The sequence below is a fragment of the Anastrepha ludens genome, chromosome 5 (genome assembly GCF_028408465.1).
Source record: "Anastrepha ludens isolate Willacy chromosome 5, idAnaLude1.1, whole genome shotgun sequence".
Taxonomy (NCBI): domain Eukaryota; kingdom Metazoa; phylum Arthropoda; class Insecta; order Diptera; family Tephritidae; genus Anastrepha; species Anastrepha ludens.
This window is the reverse complement of record NC_071501.1, coordinates 5,120,188-5,146,571: the sequence shown is the minus strand read 5'-3', so window position 1 is coordinate 5,146,571 and position 26,384 is coordinate 5,120,188. Positions and strand designations below refer to the sequence as shown.

The following is a 26,384-nucleotide window of genomic DNA, read 5'->3' as shown; positions in this document are numbered from 1 at the left end:
AAATGGCTTATCCAATACGTCTACAGGCGCCACAAGCCAATGCACTACAGCTGTCCTACGCGCGAGATATGCCGCTGCAGGAGAAGCCACACGCTATAATGCAGCTGTCTTCCTGGAAGAATATTAGGCGTGCGGCTGGTGAGTTTAGCAGCTCCGCCTGGGAGTTGGCCTTTCGTTTCGGGCAAAGCACGACAATACATGGCGTGAACAGATTGTTTAGCAGAAGAGCTGGCAAGTATGAGCGGTGAGTAAATGTGGAAGGAAAGGCAGCAGCTCAAATATTTATTAAAATGTTAAAAATATGCCAATCTTTTATTTTCCCCTACACCCTCCGTAACATGCTCGCTTTCCTCATATCATCTAACACGGCAGCTGCGTCTGGTTTCTAACGGTCATGCTCGCACTTTTGGGCGCCATCTACGTAAGCCACTTACTCTCCGAACGCTTCAGCGAGGGCAGACTGGAGACTGTAGTCGATAGCACTCGTAAGCCCGTTTACCAGATACCCTTTCCCGTAGTGACAATTTGTAATGACAATCAACTCAATTGGCAACGTTTTGAAGAAGCAAAGCGAAAATTTCTCAAGCCCGATGCCACCCAGGAGAGGCAACAAATCTTCGAACTTATAGTTGCCAGCTATGATAATGTGAAATTTGCCCACTTCAAAAACTTTATGAGCTTACAAAACATCTCCGTCGATGCACTGAATTACATTGACTTCAGTAAAGTGGTCGAGTTCATGACGTGGCGTTGTGAAGAGCTCATTAGTCATTGCATCTGGAATCGTTTCCCGATGAACTGTTGTGAAATATTCTCTTTGCGTCGCAGCAAATATGGGCTTTGTTGGGCTTTCAACACTTTGGAAACGGAAGAGGGGCGTAAAAAGCGTGAACTCAATCTCTTATATCCTTGGCATACAGGCGCTGCGGGCCCAGGAAGTGGTCTACTGGCACGCGTGTCTATTAATCCGGAAAAACATTATCCGAAGAGCACAAACGAAAAGGGTTTACAAGTAAGTGAAATAATGTGCCTTTATGAATATTTTGCTTCTAAGATACTCGTATTACTCGCGTACAGATAATGATTGCGGAGCCGCTTGTGTGGCATCAAACTGCCATGAGTATACCAGAAAATACGCACACAATGATGGAAGTGGAGCCTGTGATATACTACTACGACAATAATACGCGCGGACTGGGCTCAAAGTTGAGGGAGTGCATTTTCAATGTAAGAGAACCAATTTCGAAATACCTTATTCGTATTTTTAAACAGTAGACATTTTTTGTTATAAACATTTGGATTATTTCCACCAAGAGTTTAACTGAAATTAAGAGCTATCTGCTAAGCTTTCGAAATACCAGGAATTTGTGGCAAACAACTGATTTATGTTAACACCTCAGATTTGCTGGCATTACAGTTGCATTTTAATGTCAAAAAGGTCATGAGGGCAAGCTTCAGGTTCTTGTTTAGCTCTTTTAGCATTTGTTTATTGTCTAATAAGGGAAAATCTTACTTGGTTTAGTACAGAAATTGGTGGATTTTTTTACAAAGCAATTCGGTGGAGCTTCGCGCATTTAGATTCGGTGTTTTACTGTAGTTAGGCGGTAATGTCTAGTTGGTGACCGATAAAATTGGCATTTCTGTTACGAATTTGCTTATATTAAAACGGCAAACACGTTTTTAAAAGAACAATGATTTTTCTGAAAAAAGATCACTAAACATAATTTAGTAAGACTTATACTGAAATATAATAAAAAGCTCCTATATTTGTATGAACCAATATATAAAAGCTCGACGGTCGCGGCGAATTTCAGTTTTCTCAACGGATGAGAGTCAGATGCGTTCTGAAAAAGGCTTCCGAATATGTGCTTTTCTAAAGACCCACTTCCCAGATTGTAAAAGTCATGACTTAACAATCGACAATAGTCTAGACATGGTAACTCACCATCAACGGAGATCGACGGTCTCATTTGTCAACAAAATCATATATTTTGAAAGGGTAGAGTGGGCAATTAATTCCTTTAAACCCTTTAAATCACCAGGCCCCGATGGAATATTCCCAGCACTTCTATCCAAAGGCACTGTGGAACTGATCCGAGTCATGGTGAAAATCTTCAGAGCTAGCCTAATATTGGAATACATTCCAAAGATATGGAGGAAAGTGAAGGTAATATTTATTCAAACAAACGCTCTGATTCTCCAAAATCTTATAGACCAATCAGTCTATCGTCGTTTATGTTAAAGACAATGGAAAAACTACTTTAATACCATCTAAGAGAAGAAGTAATCTTCAAAAATCCACTCCATAAGCTGCAATTTGCTTACCAAAAAGGGAAATCCACAGTCACAGCCCTGCACACACTCGTTGTCAATATAAAAAAAGGCTCTAAATCAAAAATAAATAGCCCTCTGTTCCTTTATGGACATAGAGGGAGCCTTCGACAACGCAAATTACAAATCCATGGAAACAGCACTCGAGAAAAGAGGTGCAAACAAAACCACAATTATCCCCTTCACAAGAAAAAGAAAGTTGGAATTTCCTATATTGAAAATAAATGAAACTGTGATGGAAATAAAGGAAGAGGTCAAGTATCTAGATTTAACCTTAGATAAAAAACTCACTTGGGAGTCACATATAAATAATATAAAAAAAAAAGCCACGAAATCTTTGTGGACAACCAAACAATTACTAGGGAGATCCTGGGGCCTCAGCCGTAGTATGGCCCTCTGGATATACACCCAAATGGTTAAACCAATCATACTGCATGGGGCACTAGTATGGTGGAGCAAATCTATCCAACAAACAGCGATAACCAAACTGGGAAAAGTACAAAGGCTTGCTTGCCTATGCATCACAGGGCTATGAGAACTACCTCAACAGCTGGCATGGAAGCACTCCTTAATCTCCCACCGCTTCATAGAGCAATCCAAGAGGAAGCAGCTACGCAAGCATTCATGCTACACATGAAAGAAAATTTCAAATATGACCTCACAGGTCACCTAAGTATCCTAAATAAAATCAAAAACACCATAAGCATGATCCTTTCCTGAGAGGATCGAGTGGAAAACAAACCCAAAATCAATGAATGATGATTCACAAAAATGGTACACTGATGGATCAAAAACACCGTATGGTGTAGGAGCAGGAGTAGTGGGACCCAGAATCCACAAATCATTCACTCTCACCAGAAGAGTGGAATTATACGCAATAATGGAAGCAGCAAACATCATGCAACGTAGAGACCACAAGAGAGTAAAGATTAAAATACTCTCGGACAGCAAATCAGTTCTAAAAGCATTAGATAGCTATACCTACATCTCAAAAACTCTCTTAGAATGTCACAAGGCACTCAATAACCTGGCATCATCTCATTATCGTGGGTACTAGGACATGAGAGATATGACGGCAACGAAAAGGCAGACTTTCAAGCCAAAAAAGGGGCAGATGTAAATTTCATCGGCCCCAGTCCCATCTTTGGATTCAACGAAAACAGCCTAAAACAAAAAGTAAAATACTGGGCCAAAACTCTAATAAATCAGCATTGGAACAACGTAGAGGGTCTTAGACACTCCAAAAAGTTCCTAAGTTTCAACGCTAAAAGAGCCAACATGGCCCTCACGTTAAACAAAAAGAGCATTCGCACTCTCACAGGCGCCCTCACGGGTCACTTCACCTGCAACAAACACTCACATAAATTAGGCATAACTAACACCAGCACTTGCAGATTTTGCTGCGAAGATGAGGAGTCTATAGCACATCTCATTATCGAATGTCCGGGGTCGACGCATAGAAGGAAAAGGTTTTTAAACAAGTTCATGCTTATAGATGAAGACCTTCAATCACTCCCTCAGAAGGAGCTGGTACAATTCATAAGCATACTTAACAGTCAATAGACAGCAATAGATCAATATGGTGGCAGTGCTAAAGGGCCATACCTTAACCTTTTACTACCAATAACCATTAACCATGTGCTTTATAGGGAAGAAAATACTCTACATCGTAAACACGAAAAGCTGTCAAAAATCATTTTTGAGCGACAGGAACCTTACGTAAAGTGTAATAAACTTTACTAGAATTGAAAGGGGCCATAAAATTACATACCTACAAATCTTCTACAGATTCTGATTATAAATTTGAAACTTTTTTACATTTGTTAAATTTTTTACAAAGCTATCGTTGTACAATTGCGAACTATATTTTTATAAAAAATTTAAGTTGACAAATATTCTGAATATTGTTAAAATTATATGAGTGCAAGTAAAGAGTTACATAGGAAAGTGGCAATTGCAATGAAGTACTCGTATTATGAAACTTATTACAAAAACAAAAACACTGAGAATTCAACTTCGATTCATGAAGCAAATATATTCAACAGACAATTTAAGTAGAGTATAACCTGCCAGCAAACCACACCATTTCCTCCCTTGTCAAAAGACCGTTAATGAAAAAATATAATTTTTGCAGGGCGGCTCATTTATTCACCAAAAATCTTAAATTAAATGTTTGCTTAAAACTAAATACTTGAAATAAATACAATAAAGCAATACTGCTTCAGCCAACACCATATTTTTACATCTAACTTTTATATATATTAAGTTATAGGATGTTTGTGTGTTTGTATCAAAAATTTTATGACCGCTTCATGTTTTCACCAACTACCAGCATAATCTTTTAGAGATTCCTATGGAACTCAGCCACTGTCTGCCATCATCTACAGTTTACATGACTGCACGGCTTCGCCTAAAGCGTCTACTTCCTCCTTTGTTACATCCTCTTTGTTCAATTCGTTATTCCTGTTTAATTTGAATTTTTTGTTTAAACGTATAATCATTTTCATGTATAAAGCCGACGATCCTCTACGTCTCAAACGCGCTGCAAATTTTTTTGCCCGGCATATAGCTTTCAAATCCGCATAGCTCATGTTTCGTACTGTTCGTAGTGGAGTGGAAGTTCTGGGACGAACGCCAGATTGCTCAGAAACAGAAGAAGAATTTTCTTTATTTTCGGATTTTTTTTGATTGTTCCTTTCTTGCATACAACATGGCTTTTCGTTGAAATCCATTTCTTCTCTCATGACAGATAACGGTGGACGAAATTGGTCGTGCAGTAAGTTGCGCTTTACATATCTTTGCTCCTTGCATTCACGATGACTTTCGTACTTAACACTTTTCAAACCCATATAGCGCATAAGTTCTAAGCGCTCCATTTTAGTCAGGTGAGAAGTGTTGGCACGAACCTCTGATGACGATTCAGGTATGGAGAAATAACTTACATTTGGTTTGCTTGCCATTTCTGATACAAAACCTTTCACTTCACTTTCGGCTTCAGTTGTTTTCGCTGCGAGTTTTCTTTCGCGAGTGACGCTCCTATGGCACGCTCAGTTTTATAAATGTTGGGTCAGCGGAGGTCTGTGCAGTCATCGCTCGCTTGGCATATTTTCTTAATTATCACAATGCTTTCGCGCACCAGCCACAGTCAACCTACCTGAGATCTGCAGGTCCTTTATTTCCTTTGTTAGCTATGCACTGTGAGTTGGTTAAATGGGGCACTTAGATGACTGTTTTAATAGCAGCATACGCGTATTTCTTCTGAAACCTTCAATGAGTAGTAGGGATTATTACCTTGTACCTTTTTGTGGACGAACACGTTCGCGTAAAACAAAAGGTTATTTGGTATAAATTTCCAGCTAGCGACCTATGTAAAAGTCAAAAATAAACTAACGTACGTTTGTTTTTGTGCTAAAACAAATACGTAGTTGCGGGCACTTGCATTGACAAATATGGCAAACTGACGAATATGTATGTAATCCTAAATAATAGGAAGAATTGCCCTGCTGCCTATGAGTGGTTGACAGACAATGAATGCATTTTGTTTCCGCATTCGCAAGATATGGTGAAAAGAATTCAGAAGGCGTGGCCGTTAGCTGGTTCTCAGCGATTTTGAAGTAATCAGTTACATTTTTTTACGACAAGACTGAAAGAGCAGGCCTAATGCAGGCTGGCTTTGCTTGCTTTACTTATTTTGCTTGACCTTGAAAACTTGTAAAGACAAATGGTCGCTTTGAAAGCCGGCATAACAATCGGATGATTCGTAAACAAAAGAGGAAATAGAGATGCTAACGCTCTTCAATAAAACATAATACATTCCTGAATCATGAGGTTAACTGGAAGCCGTGAAAAAATATTGCGAATTTTTCTTTTAATAGCAAAATATTCGATATAAGATGCCAATGGCATATTCCAAGGACAGATGAAGTGATTAATATTTACTTCAAACCGAGGCTCTCTTTTAAAACGTGAAAGACAACAGAAATCTAAATTTTTACTTTTACGGTTGCGATCGTTGGTAATTCAGTGGTTGCGAACCTTTTTCCATTTTAATATATTTGGGCAGGTAACAGCTGCACTAATTGTCTCAGTATTTGCAAAAACCCAGCATTTCTTTAGGTTTCTCCAGTGTCGCTAGCCTGTCTTTTCAGGAGCTTCAATCCTTTGTTGTTTTCGCACTGTCACTCGCCTACCTGCTAAAAGTCGTACCCATGAATAAATTGGCAAGTAGCGTTCCGGCCGATTCCAAGTTCTTTAATACTACTCGAACTACAAAGCGCACTTAAAATTTTTTGACTACTGCTCTGAGCAATAACAAAACCTCTTTACCTTCTGTTTCGCTTGCACTCTGTCTACAATATAAAATTCACAAATGAAGCTAAGCCAAATCAAATTAAATTAAAGTCAGGGTCATTAAATTCCTAATGTCGAAAGCGCAGCAAATATAACATTAAGCTATTTGAAACGTCGCCGTACTTCAAGCGTTTCATTTGAAATATCTCAGTATTTTTGTATTCAGTCTTGACAGTTATCGAAGTCAAGCAAGCAAAGCCAGCCTGCGTTGGATCAGCACCTTAGTTCTAATCCTGATTGCACAAGCGTAAGAATACGTGTGAAATGAGCGGGTGAGATAATGTTGCTAAGGTGGCAGCCGAAGTCACTCTCACAATGATACAGATGGCCAAACCTTGTAATCGCCTTCTTCTTAATTGGCGCGATAACCGCTTACACGATTTGGGATGAGTTTAACAAAGTATGCCAGTCGTTTCTTTCTCGTGCTTACCAGCGCCAATTGGAAACACCACGTGAAGCCAACTCCTTCTCCACCTGATCTTTCCAACGCAGAGGAGGCCTTCTTCTTCCTCTGCGACCACCAGCTGGTACCGCATCGAATACTTTCTGAGCCGGAGCGTTTGTATCCACTCAAACGACATGACCCAGCTAACGTAGCCGCTGGATCTTTATTCACTGCACTATGTCTATGTTGCTATAAAACTCTTGCACCTCATTGTTCCATCGTTTGCGATATTTGCCGTAGGCAACGTGCAAAGGCTCAAAAATTTTCTGCAGAATCTTTCTCTCAAACACTCCAAGCGTCGCTTCATCGGATATTGTCATCGTCCATGCTTCTGCACCATACGTTCGAGAGGCATGATGAGAGCCTTGTAGAGTGTTAGTTTTGTTCGTCGAAAGAGGACTTTACTACTCAATTGCCTACTTTGCCCAAAGTAGCACTTGTTGGCAAGAGAGATTCTCCGTTGGCGGGTTCCAAGCCCATCGTACAACCAGCTATCCTGGGTTGCTTCGTCTTCTCATATTAGCTCGCTCTCGAACTGGTGTTCGGAAGCTACTTAGAGGATGCTTAGACTAAGCCCAGAAGTTATGAGCTGCTTGGACCATATGTAGAAAAATCGTCCTGGCTACTCCCAAATGAATGGCATGCAGTGACTTTCCCCACTTCCGTGGATTTCTACATATGGAGCCATGTTCTAGCCAATCTTGTTATCGATTGTCTTGAATTCCTTGAGTTCCTTTCACTATGATAGGAATCGAGAGTACATAATTGTTATACAGTTGGGAAATACATGGCATGAAGCATACAAACACACCACTGCTATGGCATCTCATTTCTAAGTATTAAATTACGCCTCTTTCCCGATGTAAGTCGCAGTTCCGTCACATACAAAACAAACCACGTCATCTAAGTTCCATTTTTGACCCTCAGAAAAGTTATAATCATGGTAAAATACTGTATTTTTTTAGAGCCAAACTAAACTCTTGTTGATCGGCACTCTCTTAAGTTTTAAACAAAACACAGTCATTATTATCGCCGAGCTAAAATGACTAAAAACTTTGAAGATCGGTAGAATCCTAAAAATATAATATGATTCTCATTTATACTCTTCTCTTCCGCGAAATTAAATTTCTTATTCTTCAAAAAATATTTGTATAGACTAATTCCCAATACCTTCGTTAAAAATACCCTCGCCCCAATTTTCCAGGAATATGCATTGAATACAAATGCGCGATCGCGGAACACCAAATAATCTATTGTTTTACGCGAACGTATCCGTCTACACAAAGAGACAAAGTAAAAATCACTACTATTTTTGAAGGTTTCCAAAGAAATACGCGTATGACGCTATTAAAAAGGTGATCTAAGTGCCCCATTTAACTAACTCACAGTGCATAGCTAACAAAGGAAATAAAGGACCCTCAGCACCTCAGGTAGGTCGACTGCGGCTGGTGCGCGTCAGCAGTGTGGTAATTATGACAATATGCCAAGCGAGCGATGACTGCACAGACCTCCACTGATCCAGCATTTATAAACCTGAGCTTGCCATAGGAGCGTCATTCGCGAAAGAAAATTTGAAGCTAAAACAACTAAAGCCGAAAGTGAAGTGAAATATTTTGTACCAGAAATGGCAAGCAAACCAAATGCAAATTATTTCTCCAGAACAGAATCATCATCGGAGGTTCGTGCCAACACTTCTCATTTGACTAAAGTGGACCGTTCAGAACTCATGCGAAGTATGGGGACTACACTAAATCGTGAGGAACTCAAAGAGCAAAGATTTGTAAAGCGCAACTTACTGCACGACCAATTCCGTCCCTCGACATCAATCATTGGAGAAGCAATGCATATTGACGAAAGTCCACGTTGTACGCAGGAAAGGAAGAATCAGAAAAATTCCGAAAAGCAACCATCGAAATCAAATTATGATTCTAAAGAAAGTGGCGTTCCTCCCAGACCTTCCACTCCACTGCCAGTAAAAGAAAACATGAGCTATGCGGAGTTTAAAGGTATAGCCCGGTCAAAAATGTTTGCAGTGCTTATGAGTCGTGGGGGATCGTTGGCGTTATACGAAAAAATGATTTTATATTTAAACAAGAGGAACGAACAATCTGATCGCCGAATCAATGAAATCTTCAAAAAATTCAAACAATACAGGAAAAACAAATTGAACAAACAGGCTGCCACAACGCACGACGTAGAAACTTTAAGCGAAGCCGTGCAGTCATTTAGACTAGATGATGGGAGAGAGTGACCGAATACCAAAGGAATCTCTGAGAGATGATTCGTAGTTGGTGAAAACATGAAGAAGCTGTAAAATTTTTGATACAAAGAGACAAATATACCATAACTACTTATATATAAAATATGGTATATGCTAAAACAGTATTGCTTAATTATATTTATTTCAAGTATTTAGTTTTAAACAAACATTTAATTTAAGATTCTTGCGTTTTGGTGAATAAATGAACCGCCCACAAAAATTATATTTTTTCATTAACGGCCTTTTGACAAGGTAGGATGTGGTACGGATTGCTTGCAGGTTGCACTCTACTCAAATTGTCGGTTGCATTAATTTGCTTCATGATTCGATTGGCTATTGCCAACGTAGAAAAAATTATAGTCGCATGTACGTAGCCCACGAAATTTGAAAATGCGCCATATTTTTTGAACGCACCTCGTACTTTTTGCGAAGACATTTCGCTGTAAAAAAAATTAAAGAAACATTGTTTAGTTTTGAGAAAAAATCTAGCTGCCAGACTCAATATACTCAAGTGTTTGTCATCCAAACACTCTTTAATCCATACAAACACCTTAGTCAATATCACTAGAGCAATGCTACTTTCTAAGATAGACTACGGTCGACCTGTGTACGGATGGGCCGCCAATACTAATATTAAGCTACTTGATGCTCCATACCATACTGCTGTTCGTTGTAGTAGAAACGCGTTGCCAACATCCTCCGTAAAATGCGTTTTGGCAGAGGCTGGTCTCCCTACTATAAAGGAACGTGTAACCGAAACTCTTTTCTACTACTAATCATATTTTGTACAATGATTACATATGGGCGTTCCGACACAAACCTATATATAGGCTCAAGTAGACAATTTGCCGCTGTATTTCGTATGGCTTAGAGATTGATTTGACTCCACCTAGGAGCTGCACTAAATTAAACTGACAACCATCGTGGTTTATAACAGGTGGCGCTAAAGTAATCCTCCTATCAGAAAATGCTATAAATTTTGCGATTGGCCCTTAATGTGAGTTCTGTTTTGACATTTGTGTAGTAAACACATGCGAAATACACGTTAATAAACAATGTTACGCTACACTGCTCCAGAACGCGGAATATTGCTGACTATTTATTTGACCAATAATCGGTCGGTGACTTTGGCACAACGTGAATTTCATCGCGGATTTCCTCGCCGTCCAACGCCTACTAGTGAAACACTGCGAAGTTTAGCCGCTCACCTCGAAGAGACTGGCACAACACGAGATGTTGCCAGGCGTGGCAGAGCCCGGAGTAGCCGTTCTGCAGAGAATATTGCTGCTGCAGCCGAGGGTGTCATGGAAGCGCCGTCGACATCGACCAGACGACGTGCCACCGAAATGGGTATCAGTCGACGGTTTTTACAGCGAATTTTGGTACAAGATTTGAAGATATTTCCGTACAAAGTTCAGACGGTGCATCAGCTGTTAGCTGCTGACCACCAATCGCGTCTAACATACGCTCAAGCCATCCTTAATCACTACCAAGAGGAAGATGATTTCTCATCAAAAATAATCATGAGTGATGAGGCCCATTTCCTTCTTAAGCAAAATTTACGCTTCTGGGGCACTGAAAATCCGCGTGTAACCCACGAAGAGCCATTACACCAGCTCAAAGTCACTGTATGGAGTGCTGTTTTCGCTGGAGGAGTCATCGGACCTTTTTTCTTCTCTTTTCTTCCGAAAACGTCGCGGGCCAACCGGTTAATGTGAATGGTGAGCGCTACAGAGCAATGATCAACGAGTTCTTTTTGCCGCAATTTGATGAATTGGGATTGGAAAACATGTGGTTCCAACAGGACGGTGCAACGGCACACATTGCACGTGCCACAACCGATATGCTGAAGGATGCATCTCCCGTTTTGGCGATTTGCACTGGCCAGCAAGATCGCCTGATTTGACCGCTCCAGACTTCTTTTTGTGTGGCTTTTTGAAGTCGCGGGCTTATGCCAACAAGCCTCAGACTCTTGCAGCTCTTAAAGACAATATCCGTCAAGAATGTGAGGACCTATCGCCGGAAGTTTTGGCCAAAGTGATGGAAAGTGCCATAAAAAGGTCTCAAATGGCAATCAACTGTGGCGGCGGCCATTTACATGGCATCATTTTCTCGACTTGATGTAAAAAAAATTAAAAGACCAAATAAAAATAATCCACAAGAAGAATCAAAGTTTTTCATTTTTTTTTATATTACAGCCAAAAAACATCGCAAGGTTACTTTTGCGCCACCTTGCACTATGCCTATGTTGTCATAAAACTCTTGCACCTCATTGTTCCATCGTTTGCGATATTTGCCGTCGGCATCGTGCAAAGGCTCAAAAATTTTCTGCAGAATCTTTCTCTCAAACACTCCAAGCGTCGCTTCATCGGATATTGTCATCGTCCATGCTTCTGCACCATACGTTCGAGGGGCATGATGAGAGCCTTGTAGAGTGTTAGTTTTGTTCGTCGAAAGAGGATTTTACTACTCAATTGCCTACTTTGCCCAAAGTAGCACTTGTTGGCAAGAGAGATTCTCCGTTGGCGGGTTCCAAGCCCATCGTACAACCAGCTATCCTGGGTTGCTTCGTCTTCTCATATTAGCTCGCTCTCGAACTGGTGTTCGGAAGCTACTTAGAGGATGCTTAGACTAAGCCCAGAAGTTATGAGCTGCTTGGACCATATGTAGAAAAATCGTCCTGGCTACTCCCAAATGAATGGCATGCAGTGACTTTCCCCACTTCCGTGGATTTCTACATATGGAGCCATGTTCTAGCCAATCTTGTTATCGATTGTCTTGAATTCCTTGAGTTCCTTTCCCTATGATAGGAATCGAGAGTACATAATTGTTATACAGTTGGGAAATACATGGCATGAAGCATACAAACACACCACTGCTATGGCATCTCTTTTCTAAGTATTAAATTACGCCTCTTTCCCGATGTAAGTCGCAGTTCCGTCACATACAAAACAAACCACGTCATCTAAGTTCCATTTTTGACCCTCAGAAAAGTTATAATCATGGTAAAATACTGTATTTTTTTAGAGCCAAACTAAACTCTTGTTGATCGGCACTCTCTTAAGTTTTAAACAAAACACAGTCATTATTATCGCCGAGCTAAAATGACTAAAAACTTTGAAGATCGGTAGAATCCTAAAAATATAATATGATTCTCATTTATACTCTTCTCTTCCGCGAAATTAAATTTCTTATTCTTCAAAAAATATTTGTATAGACTAATTCCCAATACCTTCGTTAAAAATACCCTCGCCCCAATTTTCCAGGAGTATGCATTGAATACAAATGCGCGATCGCGGAACACCAAATAATCTATTGTTTTACGCGAACGTATCCGTCTACACAAAGAGACAAAGTAAAAATCACTACTATTTTTGAAGGTTTCCAAAGAAATACGCGTATGACGCTATTAAAAAGGTGATCTAAGTGCCCCATTTAACTAACTCACAGTGCATAGCTAACAAAGGAAATAAAGGACCCTCAGCACCTCAGGTAGGTCGACTGCGGCTGGTGCGCGTCAGCAGTGTGGTAATTATGACAATATGCCAAGCGAGCGATGACTGCACAGACCTCCACTGATCCAGCATTTATAAACCTGAGCTTGCCATAGGAGCGTCATTCGCGAAAGAAAATTTGAAGCTAAAACAACTAAAGCCGAAAGTGAAGTGAAATATTTTGTACCAGAAATGGCAAGCAAACCAAATGCAAATTATTTCTCCAGAACAGAATCATCATCGGAGGTTCGTGCCAACACTTCTCATTTGACTAAAGTGGACCGTTCAGAACTCATGCGAAGTATGGGGACTACACTAAATCGTGAGGAACTCAAAGAGCAAAGATTTGTAAAGCGCAACTTACTGCACGACCAATTCCGTCCCTCGACATCAATCATTGGAGAAGCAATGCATATTGACGAAAGTCCACGTTGTACGCAGGAAAGGAAGAATCAGAAAAATTCCGAAAAGCAACCATCGAAATCAAATTATGATTCTAAAGAAAGTGGCGTTCCTCCCAGACCTTCCACTCCACTGCCAGTAAAAGAAAACATGAGCTATGCGGAGTTTAAAGGTATAGCCCGGTCAAAAATGTTTGCAGTGCTTATGAGTCGTGGGGGATCGTTGGCGTTATACGAAAAAATGATTTTATATTTAAACAAGAGGAACGAACAATCTGATCGCCGAATCAATGAAATCTTCAAAAAATTCAAACAATACAGGAAAAACAAATTGAACAAACAGGCTGCCACAACGCACGACGTAGAAACTTTAAGCGAAGCCGTGCAGTCATTTAGACTAGATGATGGGAGAGAGTGACCGAATACCAAAGGAATCTCTGAGAGATGATTCGTAGTTGGTGAAAACATGAAGAAGCTGTAAAATTTTTGATACAAAGAGACAAATATACCATAACTACTTATATATAAAATATGGTATATGCTAAAACAGTATTGCTTAATTATATTTATTTCAAGTATTTAGTTTTAAACAAACATTTAATTTAAGATTCTTGCGTTTTGGTGAATAAATGAACCGCCCACAAAAATTATATTTTTTCATTAACGGCCTTTTGACAAGGTAGGATGTGGTACGGATTGCTTGCAGGTTGCACTCTACTCAAATTGTCGGTTGCATTAATTTGCTTCATGATTCGATTGGCTATTGCCAACGTAGAAAAAATTATAGTCGCATGTACGTAGCCCACGAAATTTGAAAATGCGCCATATTTTTTGAACGCACCTCGTACTTTTTGCGAAGACATTTCGCTGTAAAAAAAATTAAAGAAACATTGTTTAGTTTTGAGAAAAAATCTAGCTGCCAGACTCAATATACTCAAGTGTTTGTCATCCAAACACTCTTTAATCCATACAAACACCTTAGTCAATATCACTAGAGCAATGCTACTTTCTAAGATAGACTACGGTCGACCTGTGTACGGATGGGCCGCCAATACTAATATTAAGCTACTTGATGCTCCATACCATACTGCTGTTCGTTGTAGTAGAAACGCGTTGCCAACATCCTCCGTAAAATGCGTTTTGGCAGAGGCTGGTCTCCCTACTATAAAGGAACGTGTAACCGAAACTCTTTTCTACTACTAATCATATTTTGTACAATGATTACATATGGGCGTTCCGACACAAACCTATATATAGGCTCAAGTAGACAATTTGCCGCTGTATTTCGTATGGCTTAGAGATTGATTTGACTCCACCTAGGAGCTGCACTAAATTAAACTGACAACCATCGTGGTTTATAACAGGTGGCGCTAAAGTAATCCTCCTATCAGAAAATGCTATAAATTTTGCGATTGGCCCTTAATGTGAGTTCTGTTTTGACATTTGTGTAGTAAACACATGCGAAATACACGTTAATAAACAATGTTACGCTACACTGCTCCAGAACGCGGAATATTGCTGACTATTTATTTGACCAATAATCGGTCGGTGACTTTGGCACAACGTGAATTTCATCGCGGATTTCCTCGCCGTCCAACGCCTACTAGTGAAACACTGCGAAGTTTAGCCGCTCACCTCGAAGAGACTGGCACAACACGAGATGTTGCCAGGCGTGGCAGAGCCCGGAGTAGCCGTTCTGCAGAGAATATTGCTGCTGCAGCCGAGGGTGTCATGGAAGCGCCGTCGACATCGACCAGACGACGTGCCACCGAAATGGGTATCAGTCGACGGTTTTTACAGCGAATTTTGGTACAAGATTTGAAGATATTTCCGTACAAAGTTCAGACGGTGCATCAGCTGTTAGCTGCTGACCACCAATCGCGTCTAACATACGCTCAAGCCATCCTTAATCACTACCAAGAGGAAGATGATTTCTCATCAAAAATAATCATGAGTGATGAGGCCCATTTCCTTCTTAAGCAAAATTTACGCTTCTGGGGCACTGAAAATCCGCGTGTAACCCACGAAGAGCCATTACACCAGCTCAAAGTCACTGTATGGAGTGCTGTTTTCGCTGGAGGAGTCATCGGACCTTTTTTCTTCTCTTTTCTTCCGAAAACGTCGCGGGCCAACCGGTTAATGTGAATGGTGAGCGCTACAGAGCAATGATCAACGAGTTCTTTTTGCCGCAACTTGATGAATTGGGATTGGAAAACATGTGGTTCCAACAGGACGGTGCAACGGCACACATTGCACGTGCCACAACCGATATGCTGAAGGATGCATCTCCCGTTTTGGCGATTTACACTGGCCAGCAAGATCGCCTGATTTGACCGCTCCAGACTTCTTTTTGTGGGGCTTTTTGAAGTCGCGGGTTTATGCCAACAAGCCTCAGACTCTTGCAGCTCTTAAAGACAATATCCGTCAAGAATGTGAGGACCTATCGCCGGAAGTTTTGGCCAAAGTGATGGAAAATGCCATAAAAAGGTCTCAAATGGCAATCAACTGTGGCGGCGGCCATTTACATGGCATCATTTTCTCGACTTGATGTAAAAAAAATTAAAAGACCAAATAAAAATATTCCACAAGAAGAATCGAAGTTTTTCATTTTTTTTTAAATTACAGCCAAAAAACATAGCAAGGTTACTTTTGCGCCACCTTGTATATAAATCAAATTTCAACACCGTACCTCATGCACTTAATACATCTATGACAAGTAGTTCGACCTATCAACAACTCTTCGCAGAACAGGAAAGAAACAACCGGAACAACAATTGGAATTTTTTATATACGGACGAATCAAAAACGAGCACTAACACCACGTTCGCGGTAGTTGATCAACAAGGATTGCTCATTTCTGGAGGCCAGTTACCTGAACTCTGCTCGGTGTTCACAGCGGATGTGATGCGGCAACGGCCATATACAAAGCAGCGGATTTCGCGCAGTGTAATGAAGGAAAAGTCAAGGCATATAAAAAAGCATATTGACTCAATTAAACTGACAGAATGGTATACGTTTAGGCATCGGTATACCGAATTCAACGAGAGGCGCAAACCATCTCTATACCCAAGCAATACACCTCGCTATTTATCAAACCAGTTCACCCGACTCAGAATTGGACATACTAAACTCACAACAACACCTCCTCACAGGAGGTACCCAACAACAATGTCCATTTTGTGATAATAACACATCAGCTGTCCATCTTTTAAGCGATTGTCGCACCTTAGAAAGTTTCAGGAAAAAACACTTCGGATCCACCAAACCTTCTGCTCTACTGGCTACTCCTTTTACCAACAATATAACTTAACTATGATACATATTATAGGTAAATATTTGTCCTTATTCGAGATGTGCTAGGCCTTTCTGCTTTCCCATTTTATTAGAATTCAGAAGTTTTAGACCAAACACAAAAATAACCCAAAAAAACCATCCCTTTTCACAGCTTTAACACGCAAATATTGTAAGGTAACTGAGCGCCTCTATTCAAGGGAACCAATAATTCAAGTACAATATTACAACTGCTGAGGTTTTACTGCTGTGAAATACCGTTAAATGGAATAATATTTTCATGCGTGTTTGTTTTCGAGCACAGAAGAGTCCTCACTTGAATTATCGGAAACCCTTGTGCTACTAGATCACATACGGCTACTTTAACAACCATTTGATTCCATACAAATTATTGCCTCTAATAAAGTTAAGCGGACTGCATGTAACTTCATAGCTAAAAACATACATACATACATACAATTTTACATTGTGCACAGAACTAGAAGAAGACGACTCATTGTAGATATGATTCTTACATCTAATTTAAAATCCGGAAAACCCTAAAACCTTAATCCTTCCAGAAAAAAACGGCAATGCATAGCAAGAAAACTTTCCTTTTCTGTAAGCGTATATTTCTTTCTCTATTATGCAATTTGTCCCATTTTCAGCATCAATCTTACTTGAATAAAAAGTATCGAAATTTCATTAAAACACACTGATGTTTGATGGGCTCCTCTCTGTTCCTCTGTCTCCTCCTCTTTTCGCGTTCAATTCAATGACTGAGAGAGATTTAGTAGAAGCCCTGGGCATCTCATTGGGCAGTGTAAGCAATATTTTAACTCAAGTGTTGGATTTCAGAAAGCTGTGTGCTCAATGGGTGCCGCATTCGCTAACAGTGGAGCAACAACACATTCGAATGCAATTCTCTCAGTAACATTTAAAGCTTTTTCGATAGAACATGTGGATTTTGTTAGTCAATTCATCACTATGAATGAGACTTGGGTCTATCATCGTAATCCTAACTCAAACTAAGAGAGTAAAGAGTAGTGTGATTATCCGGCTCCGATACGAGTTCGTGCCCAGAAACCGGTCAAGAAGGTGTTAGCATCAGTTTTTTGCGATGCGAAAGGAATTTTTTTTTGTGGATTACATGTAAACTGCTAAGAGAATGAATTCTGAATGTTATTGTAACCTTTTGGAGCAACTGAAGGAAAGAAATCGTGAAAAAATACCAAGTTTGCAAAAGAAAAAAAATCTTTTTTATTAGGGTAATACATCGTGTCCCAAGAACATTTTGACAATGACTGATATCCATGAATTAAAATTCGAACTGATGCAACATCCGTCACATTCACCAGATTTGGATTCTAGCGACTTCCGTCTATTTCCAGACCTAAAGAAATTCATGCGTGGAAACGTTTTCCATTAAAGGATGAGATCATAACAGCTGTGGTAGTTTACACTACCCATACGATGGTGAATTTAGCAGTGCTTCCAGATGCTAAATTCACCATCGTATGGGTGATGCATTACATTTTACAATTACTAGGGCATTACTTGCATCCCCCTGCTCACTGGTAGCTGATAATATTGCTCGTTCTTGAAGCCAGCCAACCGACTTATGTAGATACTTATGGAAGATTTCTAATTTGAGCATATATTTTCTCAGTCAGATCTTCAATATTTTGAATCAAAATACAAATATTTGTTAGTTGGACGTGCCCTCATTTTTTTGGATGAATTTCCCGCTACCTCTTGTCAGCAAATTTTATCAAAAAAAGGGCATTGTTTTCTCCGGAAATACGAATTCTCATATTTTTTCGAACCGGTAGTGTTTTATACGAACAAAAGTAGGACATTTTCGTAGATAGGATCTAGGCGAGGTAGTCATCAAATTTTGATTAACTAGTTTTCTTTAAAAAAAGGTCCAACAGTTTTACACAAAACCGTGTGTGCACAAGGGTTTAAAACTTTTTAAATGATAAATCGCTCACATAGTCAGAAAACTACTGAGCCACCGCCTAGTCTGTCCAAAGTTGACCATAAACTGAGGTAGAGTTTTATTTTTGTAATAGAGCTAACACAAAGCATCAAAAACCGATGTGTGGGACTTGCCCCTTGTTTCACCGCATTGAAAACCCACCCAAACTCCGTTTCCCTTTTTCCATGAGGCTGCCGTTAGGTATTGCTTCGAATCAGGGGTGAAAATTTGCGGTGAAGCTCCGTATGACGCAAATCTTTTTGATGATTTCATGTGCCATATGGCAAACAGCGAAACAGTTTTCGTTGGACCTAAACACAATATCCACCTGTTTGTTAACCTTAAGTGGCTTCTCCACCTCAGGCTATGCCTTTCGGTTCCCGGCTGCGGCTAAAAGAATAAACAATGTTCTACGTCTTCACTAACGTCCCTTGCACAAAAGGTGCAGAAGGCGTCGCCTTCATGCCAGAATATACGTACGTAAAACCTGAAACATCTGTGTCCTCCCAGTGTTTGGGTAAAATGGATATCTACTTACCTATGCCTTCTATCCAGCCAACTTCATAGGCGATAAGTCCAACATCCGTTCGGCGAATCAACTCCATCACTCCATCAACTTTGCAACTTTCCCCAACACTTCTGCTTCACTGCTTAAAGACTCACCTAATTTTTTGGGAATTCAGCAATCTCTTTCGCCCAGATATAGCAAGTGCTGCTTCATCTGATGTAGTTTGAAATGCGCTACACAATCTAATACCACGGAGCCGGTACAAGGATCTCATTTCGCGTGCGTATGAGCTTTTAACCAGCGCAACGGACCAGTTAGATATAGAAGGACAATTCACACCACGCTTTCGTACTACAGCGCACGTAATTGTCTGGGTCCTCGCGAGTTCACTATGAGCCGAGTTAGCGCCGCTGCTACTTTTCCAGCTTCCTCTACTGCCTATTCAATATATGGCTTAAATTCTAGTCTATCATTAAGCTTGAGGCGCAAATGTTTTAGGGCAGCTTTTGGGACACTTTTTAATCTTTCAGTCATTCATAGACTACAGGGTTTAACTGAAAAGTAATGAGCCTTCCCGCTCGGAGCGTTTGCCAAGCGATCAACTGAATCGGCTGGTAGGGGAAATGATCGTTGGACCTTCCCCTTCCACTAGAATCCGGTCCCAGTTCGCGGGCAACAGCGGTGCAGTCAACATCGCTCCGCGCGTGAAAGCTGTTTTAAAAGTGTGTTAGGATTTTGCAGTGGCGCATATCGAAATCCAAGGGCAAAACCATGCTGATCATCTTATCCGACTCTCGAGGCATCGTCCACAAGGAAGTACTGTAATCGCCGCATTTTACAAAGAAGTGCTCCTTCGGCTGAAAAACCGCGTCGCCCGGGTTCGGCCCAACCTCGTCAACAATTGGACCCATCATCACGACAATGCGCCGGCGCACACCGCCTTCTTCTGCACCTCTGCATTGGCCAAGATGGGGGTTCCGGTGCTTCCTCACCCTCCCTACAGCCCAGACCTGTCCCCTCTAGATTTCTTCTCGTTCCCGCGCCTGAAAAGAAAGCTGAAGGAGAGGCGTTTCGACTCCATCGAGGCAATCCAAAAAACTTTGACAGCCAAATTGAACGCGAGCTTAAAATGAGCTTAAAAAATGTTTCCTGCAGTGGAAGGACCGCGACCAGTGGAGTATTGACGCTCAAGGGTCCTATTTTGAAGAATATTAGTTGTATAAGCCAAAAGGTTTAATAAAACTGCTTAAAAAATAAGGCTCATTACTTTTCAATCAAACCCTGTAATCTTTAGAATCCTGCTCAAAGAAAGTGCTAAAAAAGTGTTGAATTTTTCAAAGAAACCCTGGATGTATTGACCTCAGCGCAAAACCTATTAAAGTCAATCAAGTAGTTATGCCAATAGCACACATACACACACATATGCCTGTCGCTATACTAGAACTTTGTGATTAAAATATTCTCATTTAGTTATTTGATATTCTTCTCTCACTTTTGTCTGCTCGCTCAAAAGAATGAAAGAAACAACAAGAACTTTCGGACACTTAATGGTTACGTTTATATGATTGAAAATTGCCAATCTGAGTGTCATCAACAGTACTTGGTAAAATACTGTAATTGCACATTGGACTTGCTATTTCCACCTGGTAAGTACGTACATCCAATCGAGAGCGTATCTCACCCTCACCTTCATCTCATACATAAATGCAACCCTTCAAAGCGTTCACACATTCGCAGCTAGTCGCTCATCTACGCAATAGCGCATTTCCATACTTAAAATCATACTTTGTTACACTTACAGGTCCCTATCCTTCCTGCAAAGCAAAGGACTTGCTGTGTCTAGCGCAGAATAACGGTAACAACTTACCTAAAATGTGTTTGCAATTTCACTCACTCTCCCTCTTTCACTATCACTCTCTCTCTTCTATCTCGCACCACACCCTTTCTCGCTCTTTCCATCGCAACCTAAAACTTCTGTACCTGCAGATCGCTTCGTATACTCACGCAGGGAGGAAGAGGAACAATATGTGCGTAACTATCATGAAGGCATGATTTGTGAGTGCTTTCGCAATTGTTACTCGCTAAATTATTTCGCGGATGCGCGCCCTTCCCATCTAACACCGGAGACGCGCGGCAATCAATCTTATGTTGAATTAGATGTGCATTTCCGTTTCGAAACGATGATGGTTTATCGCACAAGTTTGATTTTCGGTTGGGTGGATTTGATGGGTGAGTTGCTGCCAAATATGTTGGTTATAATGTGAGTGTAGGCCTGAGTAATGTGTATTGTTGTATTTGTTTCGTTTCAGTCGCGTTTGGTGGCATTGCTGGTCTCTTCCTCGGCTGCTCCTTGATTAGTACAATGGAATTGGCCTACTTTCTACTCGTAGATCTGCCCACATTTGTGCTACAAAAATATCGCAACAACAAAAGAAAATTACAAAAAGAGCAACGCCCACCGACACTACTGCAGGAGTTCCAAGTGAAAAACGGTATTAAGCAGATACATCAAATAAATATGAAAAGCCAGCTCATTCAACCACAAAGCTACGAGAATCTATTCCATAATAACAAAACGAATAAAAAGCTGCCACATATTGCCGACTGGCAAACACCACACATAGCGAAAATAAATTACTAAAAATATTTACTTATACATTCACATGTACGTATGTGTGCAAGAATATGTGTTGTATACATTTCATAGGAACATATAAAGTATATATATTTAGAGCTTAATTCAATAAAATTACAAAAATATTTGAATGTTGGATGCCTTTTAAGTGCCCACAAATGAGGTGCTCAATTGCTGTGGGTGGCTTAAAATGTTAAACCAAATAGGATTAATTTTTAGATTTCGCACTTAGTAAAACCAAATCTGTTTGCAGAAAATGTATTATATATTATTATCATAATAAAGTTAATAAAAAATTGAAAAGCAGCTCAAAACTAAAACTAAAACGAGAACTGTTATAAGATTCCATGAGTTATTACTTGTATTCAGACTGATGTGGAAAAATTGACGTAATTTGAATTGAGGTAATTGTAGTGGAGGTGTATGAAACAAAGGAAAATAATGTAAAAATACGCAACTTTCGTGAACAGAAATGGGTCAGGTTAATAAAAATAGGGAAAATTGATCATTTTATTTGGATTCGCTAATATGTAACCCCCAATGCGATAGGAAGTGGTAAGAAAAGTAGGAAAAGTGGAACCTCCTATACTTCGAGATTTGAAATAAGAGATATAAAAACACGTGCTTACCTTCTGCCAAAAAAGTACCGGAAATTGTTCAACAAGACGCAAAATAATTGTTTAATCATCAAAATTTATTTTGTCGCCTTCAAAATAGGATCTATTCGAAGCAATACGCATGTTTGAAAAGATCTTCTTCAGCTCCTTCAGCGAATTCACCTTAATAGCCTCTATCGACTCAAAGCGGCGTCCGCGAAGTGGCAATTTAAGTTTTGAAAAGAAAAAAGTCACAGGGGGCTAAGCCCAGTGAATACGGTGGTTGTTCCATGATATTTGTCAAAAAAGTGTTCACAATATGAGCCTCTCTTAAACGTTCCATAACTTCCAAAAAATATTATTTATTTATCGTAGAACCATTTGGAATGAACTCCAAGTGCATCACACCATGATAATCAAAGAAAACGAGTAGCATGACTTTCACTTTTAACCGATTTTGACGTGGTGTTTTGGGTTGCGAATCATGCGGATAGCGCCATTCACTCCCTACGTCTCATCACCTGTTATGATGCGCTGGATAAACGTTGGCTCCGAATTCACTTGTCCAGCAGCCACGTGTCTCATCCCCAATTGATGGTGTAAAATGCTACGAACTGATTCGTGAAATGCGCTAAGGTCACGAGCTACCTCCCTCAAACTTAAATAATGGTTTTCCGGCACCATTTCTTTGACTTTGTCGACGTTTTCATCCGTTGAAGACGTTGATGGGCGACCAGATCGGAAAATCTTCGGCCCTCTGCAAAAGCCTTATACCACTCGTAGACTCGTGTTTTTGACACTCGCCATAGGCTTTCAGCAAAATTTTGAGAGATTTCGCACACGAAATCCCGTTCAAAACACAAAATTCAAGACAAGTTCTTTGCTCGATATTTGTATCCATAGTGAAAATTCAGAGCACACCTGCGGTTGACTGATAAAATTGAATGCCAAAAACAAGATCACTGACAGATCACCATCAAACTTTGCGACACTATAGAGGACGGTTGGACCAAACTTCCAGCAAAAAAATTTAGACATATGTGTAACGCCCGCTTTTTAAATGAACAATTCCCGATATTTTTTGACAGATTGTGTATTTATATTTAACTTATTTCTTTTACATCAAGCAACGAGGTTATCAAAATCAGATAAAAGATTTATAGGAACTGATGTGCCCGCAACATCCGGCAGTGAATATCAAATAATAGAAAAACGTAATTTCTAATAGTGGTCGACCCTCGGCAGGCAATGGTAATCCTCCGAGTGTATTTCTGCTATGAAAAAGCTCTTCTTAAAGTTCACAATTGTTTAACTTTATTTTTTCGCAGCCGCAATTATCGAGTATATCTTTAACTCATCAGCATAGAGAAAATTAGAGCCACCAAGAAACTTTAAATGTCTTTAACAAAAATTATAAAAAGTAGGCGATCCAGTGTACTTTCCTGATGCCACCAGAAGTCGCAATGAAACAAATGCGACGCGCTATAAATAGCAACAACACATTTCTGATAGCAGAGATAGAATTTCATCAGTTTCAAAGGAGTGGAGTAAAATCCTAAAACCCTCACTTTAGAAATTAAAATTATATAGTTATCCTTGTCAAATGCTTTGGAAACGATGGGCAGAATGCAAAGGTATGGCCAGATTCAAACCGTAAATCAGCTCTCAGTGAATTTGAAGTAATCAGCCGATTTGCTGACGTAATAAGCGATGCGACAACGGTTTGTCTACAACAGAATTTAGTAAAAACCAAGATTGTTTTTGTGATATACGAAAGGATGCTTGATTACCAGGTGTGGCCAACCGAAGCAAAATTGTGAGAGTAACCTCGGCTGCCCCGTTACCGGGGACTCGACAGCAGATTTCGCCCACACAGAAGGGGCGACCGTAAATTCGCAGTAAGAAAAGTGATGGTACAACGGCGAAAATGTAAGGGTTGTGTCGGAATATATCGCCATTTCGGTGTCATACTTACTTCAAAAATGACGTTCGGAAAGCATTTGGATGCCAGAAACAACGCAGCCAAGGCAAGCATTAAAACCATCTGGAAGGACTTTCTTGCTAAGACCTCGGTATCACTAAAAAATAAATGGAAACTTTTTCAAGCCGTCTGTATATCGCTACAATCTCATGCTGCCCAAGTGTGGAGTTATACATTATCGGATTAGGTTGATAAACTACAAAGATACCTCATAAACGGATCCTAAGGATACCAGACTTCACGTCAAACTATGCAATTTTGCTGGAAACCGCAGCTGAAGAAAGCCACTTTTATATATTCACATGAAATATTATTATATATATCTCTAAAACTTTATCCGAATATAAAGAAAGCAGATACCATAACACCGCATAAACTTTCCCAGTATGTGATACGGAAAAACGTTTTCTGGTATAAACATCTAAATGAAATGGGCTCAGAGTTCGCACTAACTTTCGAGGAATGCATCGCAGCCTTTGCATACCTGTATAGTCGCGTCGGAATTAAACGCCAAACATACCAGAAAATATAGCGAAAAGGCTATTGCAAGTACATCACGCATATACAAATCCTTAGGCCAAACAAAAGCTTCAGCCTACTTAAAAGATGGACTGCGGATTGAAGAAATCTCAATTATTTTCAAAGCACGCGTGGCCTGCTTAGGTTAAGCGCCAATAAATTCGGAAACGTATCAAAAGCGTGCAGCCTCTGCCATCTACACGAAGCAGAAAATGTGAAGCATTTCATTAGAAAGTGTCCTGTACTCGCTGAGTTTAGAAATATTAAAAAAGCAGAATAAACAGAAAAAGAAGTTATAAGCGCATTTAACGGAGAAAACGATGAAAATTGAGAACAATTTTAGATTTTTTGTATCCAGCCTTACGCTATAAAAACTATTTGATAACGGAGTTTAATTAATAGATTTTTTATATTTATTTAAGGAAAATGACCGACGACAAATTGTCAATTCGTACGCACCTATTTATTTACTTATAAACAATACGAATTGTAAAAATTTTTTGAATTTCTGAAAAACAAATATTAAGGGTTTTCCAATAACAGGTGTTATTTTGAATAGCCCGCTATTTCGGTAGATGTCACTTTTCAAGTTGTCATTTTTTGGTATTTGACAAGTAGAAACTACGCCATTAATAAAAATGGAACGAGACACGCTTAAACAAGGCATTGAAATTATTAAAATTCACTTGAAAAATGGTGAAAATTTGGCAAAGATGGTTCGTAAAACTCGAACACTTTTGCGTCATCGTGAAGCACCTTGTCGAACCACAATACAGAAATTGGTGAACAAATTCGAGCTGTTGGGATAAGTTATTGATGTGAAGAATAAAACCCGTGCACGTCGCTCAATAACAGCCGAAAATATGGCTGTTGTAGCCGAAAGTGTTGAAGAAAACCGAGGTTTGTCCATTCCTCGCTGTTCTTTATAACGTCGTGTCTTTGCTGATTGGGTCGTTGATGCATGAAAATGATCCGGAATCCCATCGAAAAGTCATCTTGAGTAATTAGGCCCATTTCCATCTCGGTGGCTTCGTCAACAAGCAAAATTGTCGAATCTGGGGCTCAGAAAATCCATGAGTTATTGTTGAAAAGCCTCTCTATCCTCATCGTGTGACTGTTTGGTGCGATTTATGGTCCGGCGGAGTCATTGAACCTTATTTTTTCGAAAATGAAGCTGGAGCAACAGTTACGGTGAATGGATTGCGCTATCGAGAGATAATTAACGATTTTTTATGGCCGGAACTGGATGGTATTGATCTGGACAACGTTTATTTTCAACAAGACGGCGCTACGTGCCACACAAGCAACGAAACCATTGATCTTTTACGAGAATAACAACACCTCTTATTGGAAAACAATTTGTATTACTGCTACTCGTAATTTGATTTGGTTGAACGAATTTAATGATATTTTAACGTAAATTAATTAAAAAATAAATAATAATTAAGGTAGATGGAAAATACAGAAAAAAAATGTTATTATATATATCAAAATGTAAGATATTAAAAAAAATTAGAGTTAGTTCTCCAAATAAGTAAACCCAGAGATACAGCAAATTGCATGCTCCCATCTTACGCATCACATTTGCCACTGATCAACTTGAAGTATTTAGA

General features: G+C 39.8%; 1 protein-coding gene across 1 annotated transcript; it reads left to right on the top strand.

Annotated features, from left to right (window-relative positions):
• Positions 1-2: 2 nt before the first annotated feature.
• On the top strand, positions 3-21,888 carry LOC128863237 (pickpocket protein 19-like). The gene is made up of 7 exons (XM_054102311.1): positions 3-244; positions 373-1,012; positions 1,078-1,227; positions 20,554-20,686; positions 20,842-20,895; positions 21,027-21,269; positions 21,350-21,888. The coding sequence occupies exons 1-7, from the start codon at positions 3-5 to the stop codon at positions 21,679-21,681; spliced, it is 1,794 nt and encodes a 597-aa protein (XP_053958286.1). The 3' UTR covers positions 21,682-21,888.
• Positions 21,889-26,384: the final 4,496 nt, after the last annotated feature.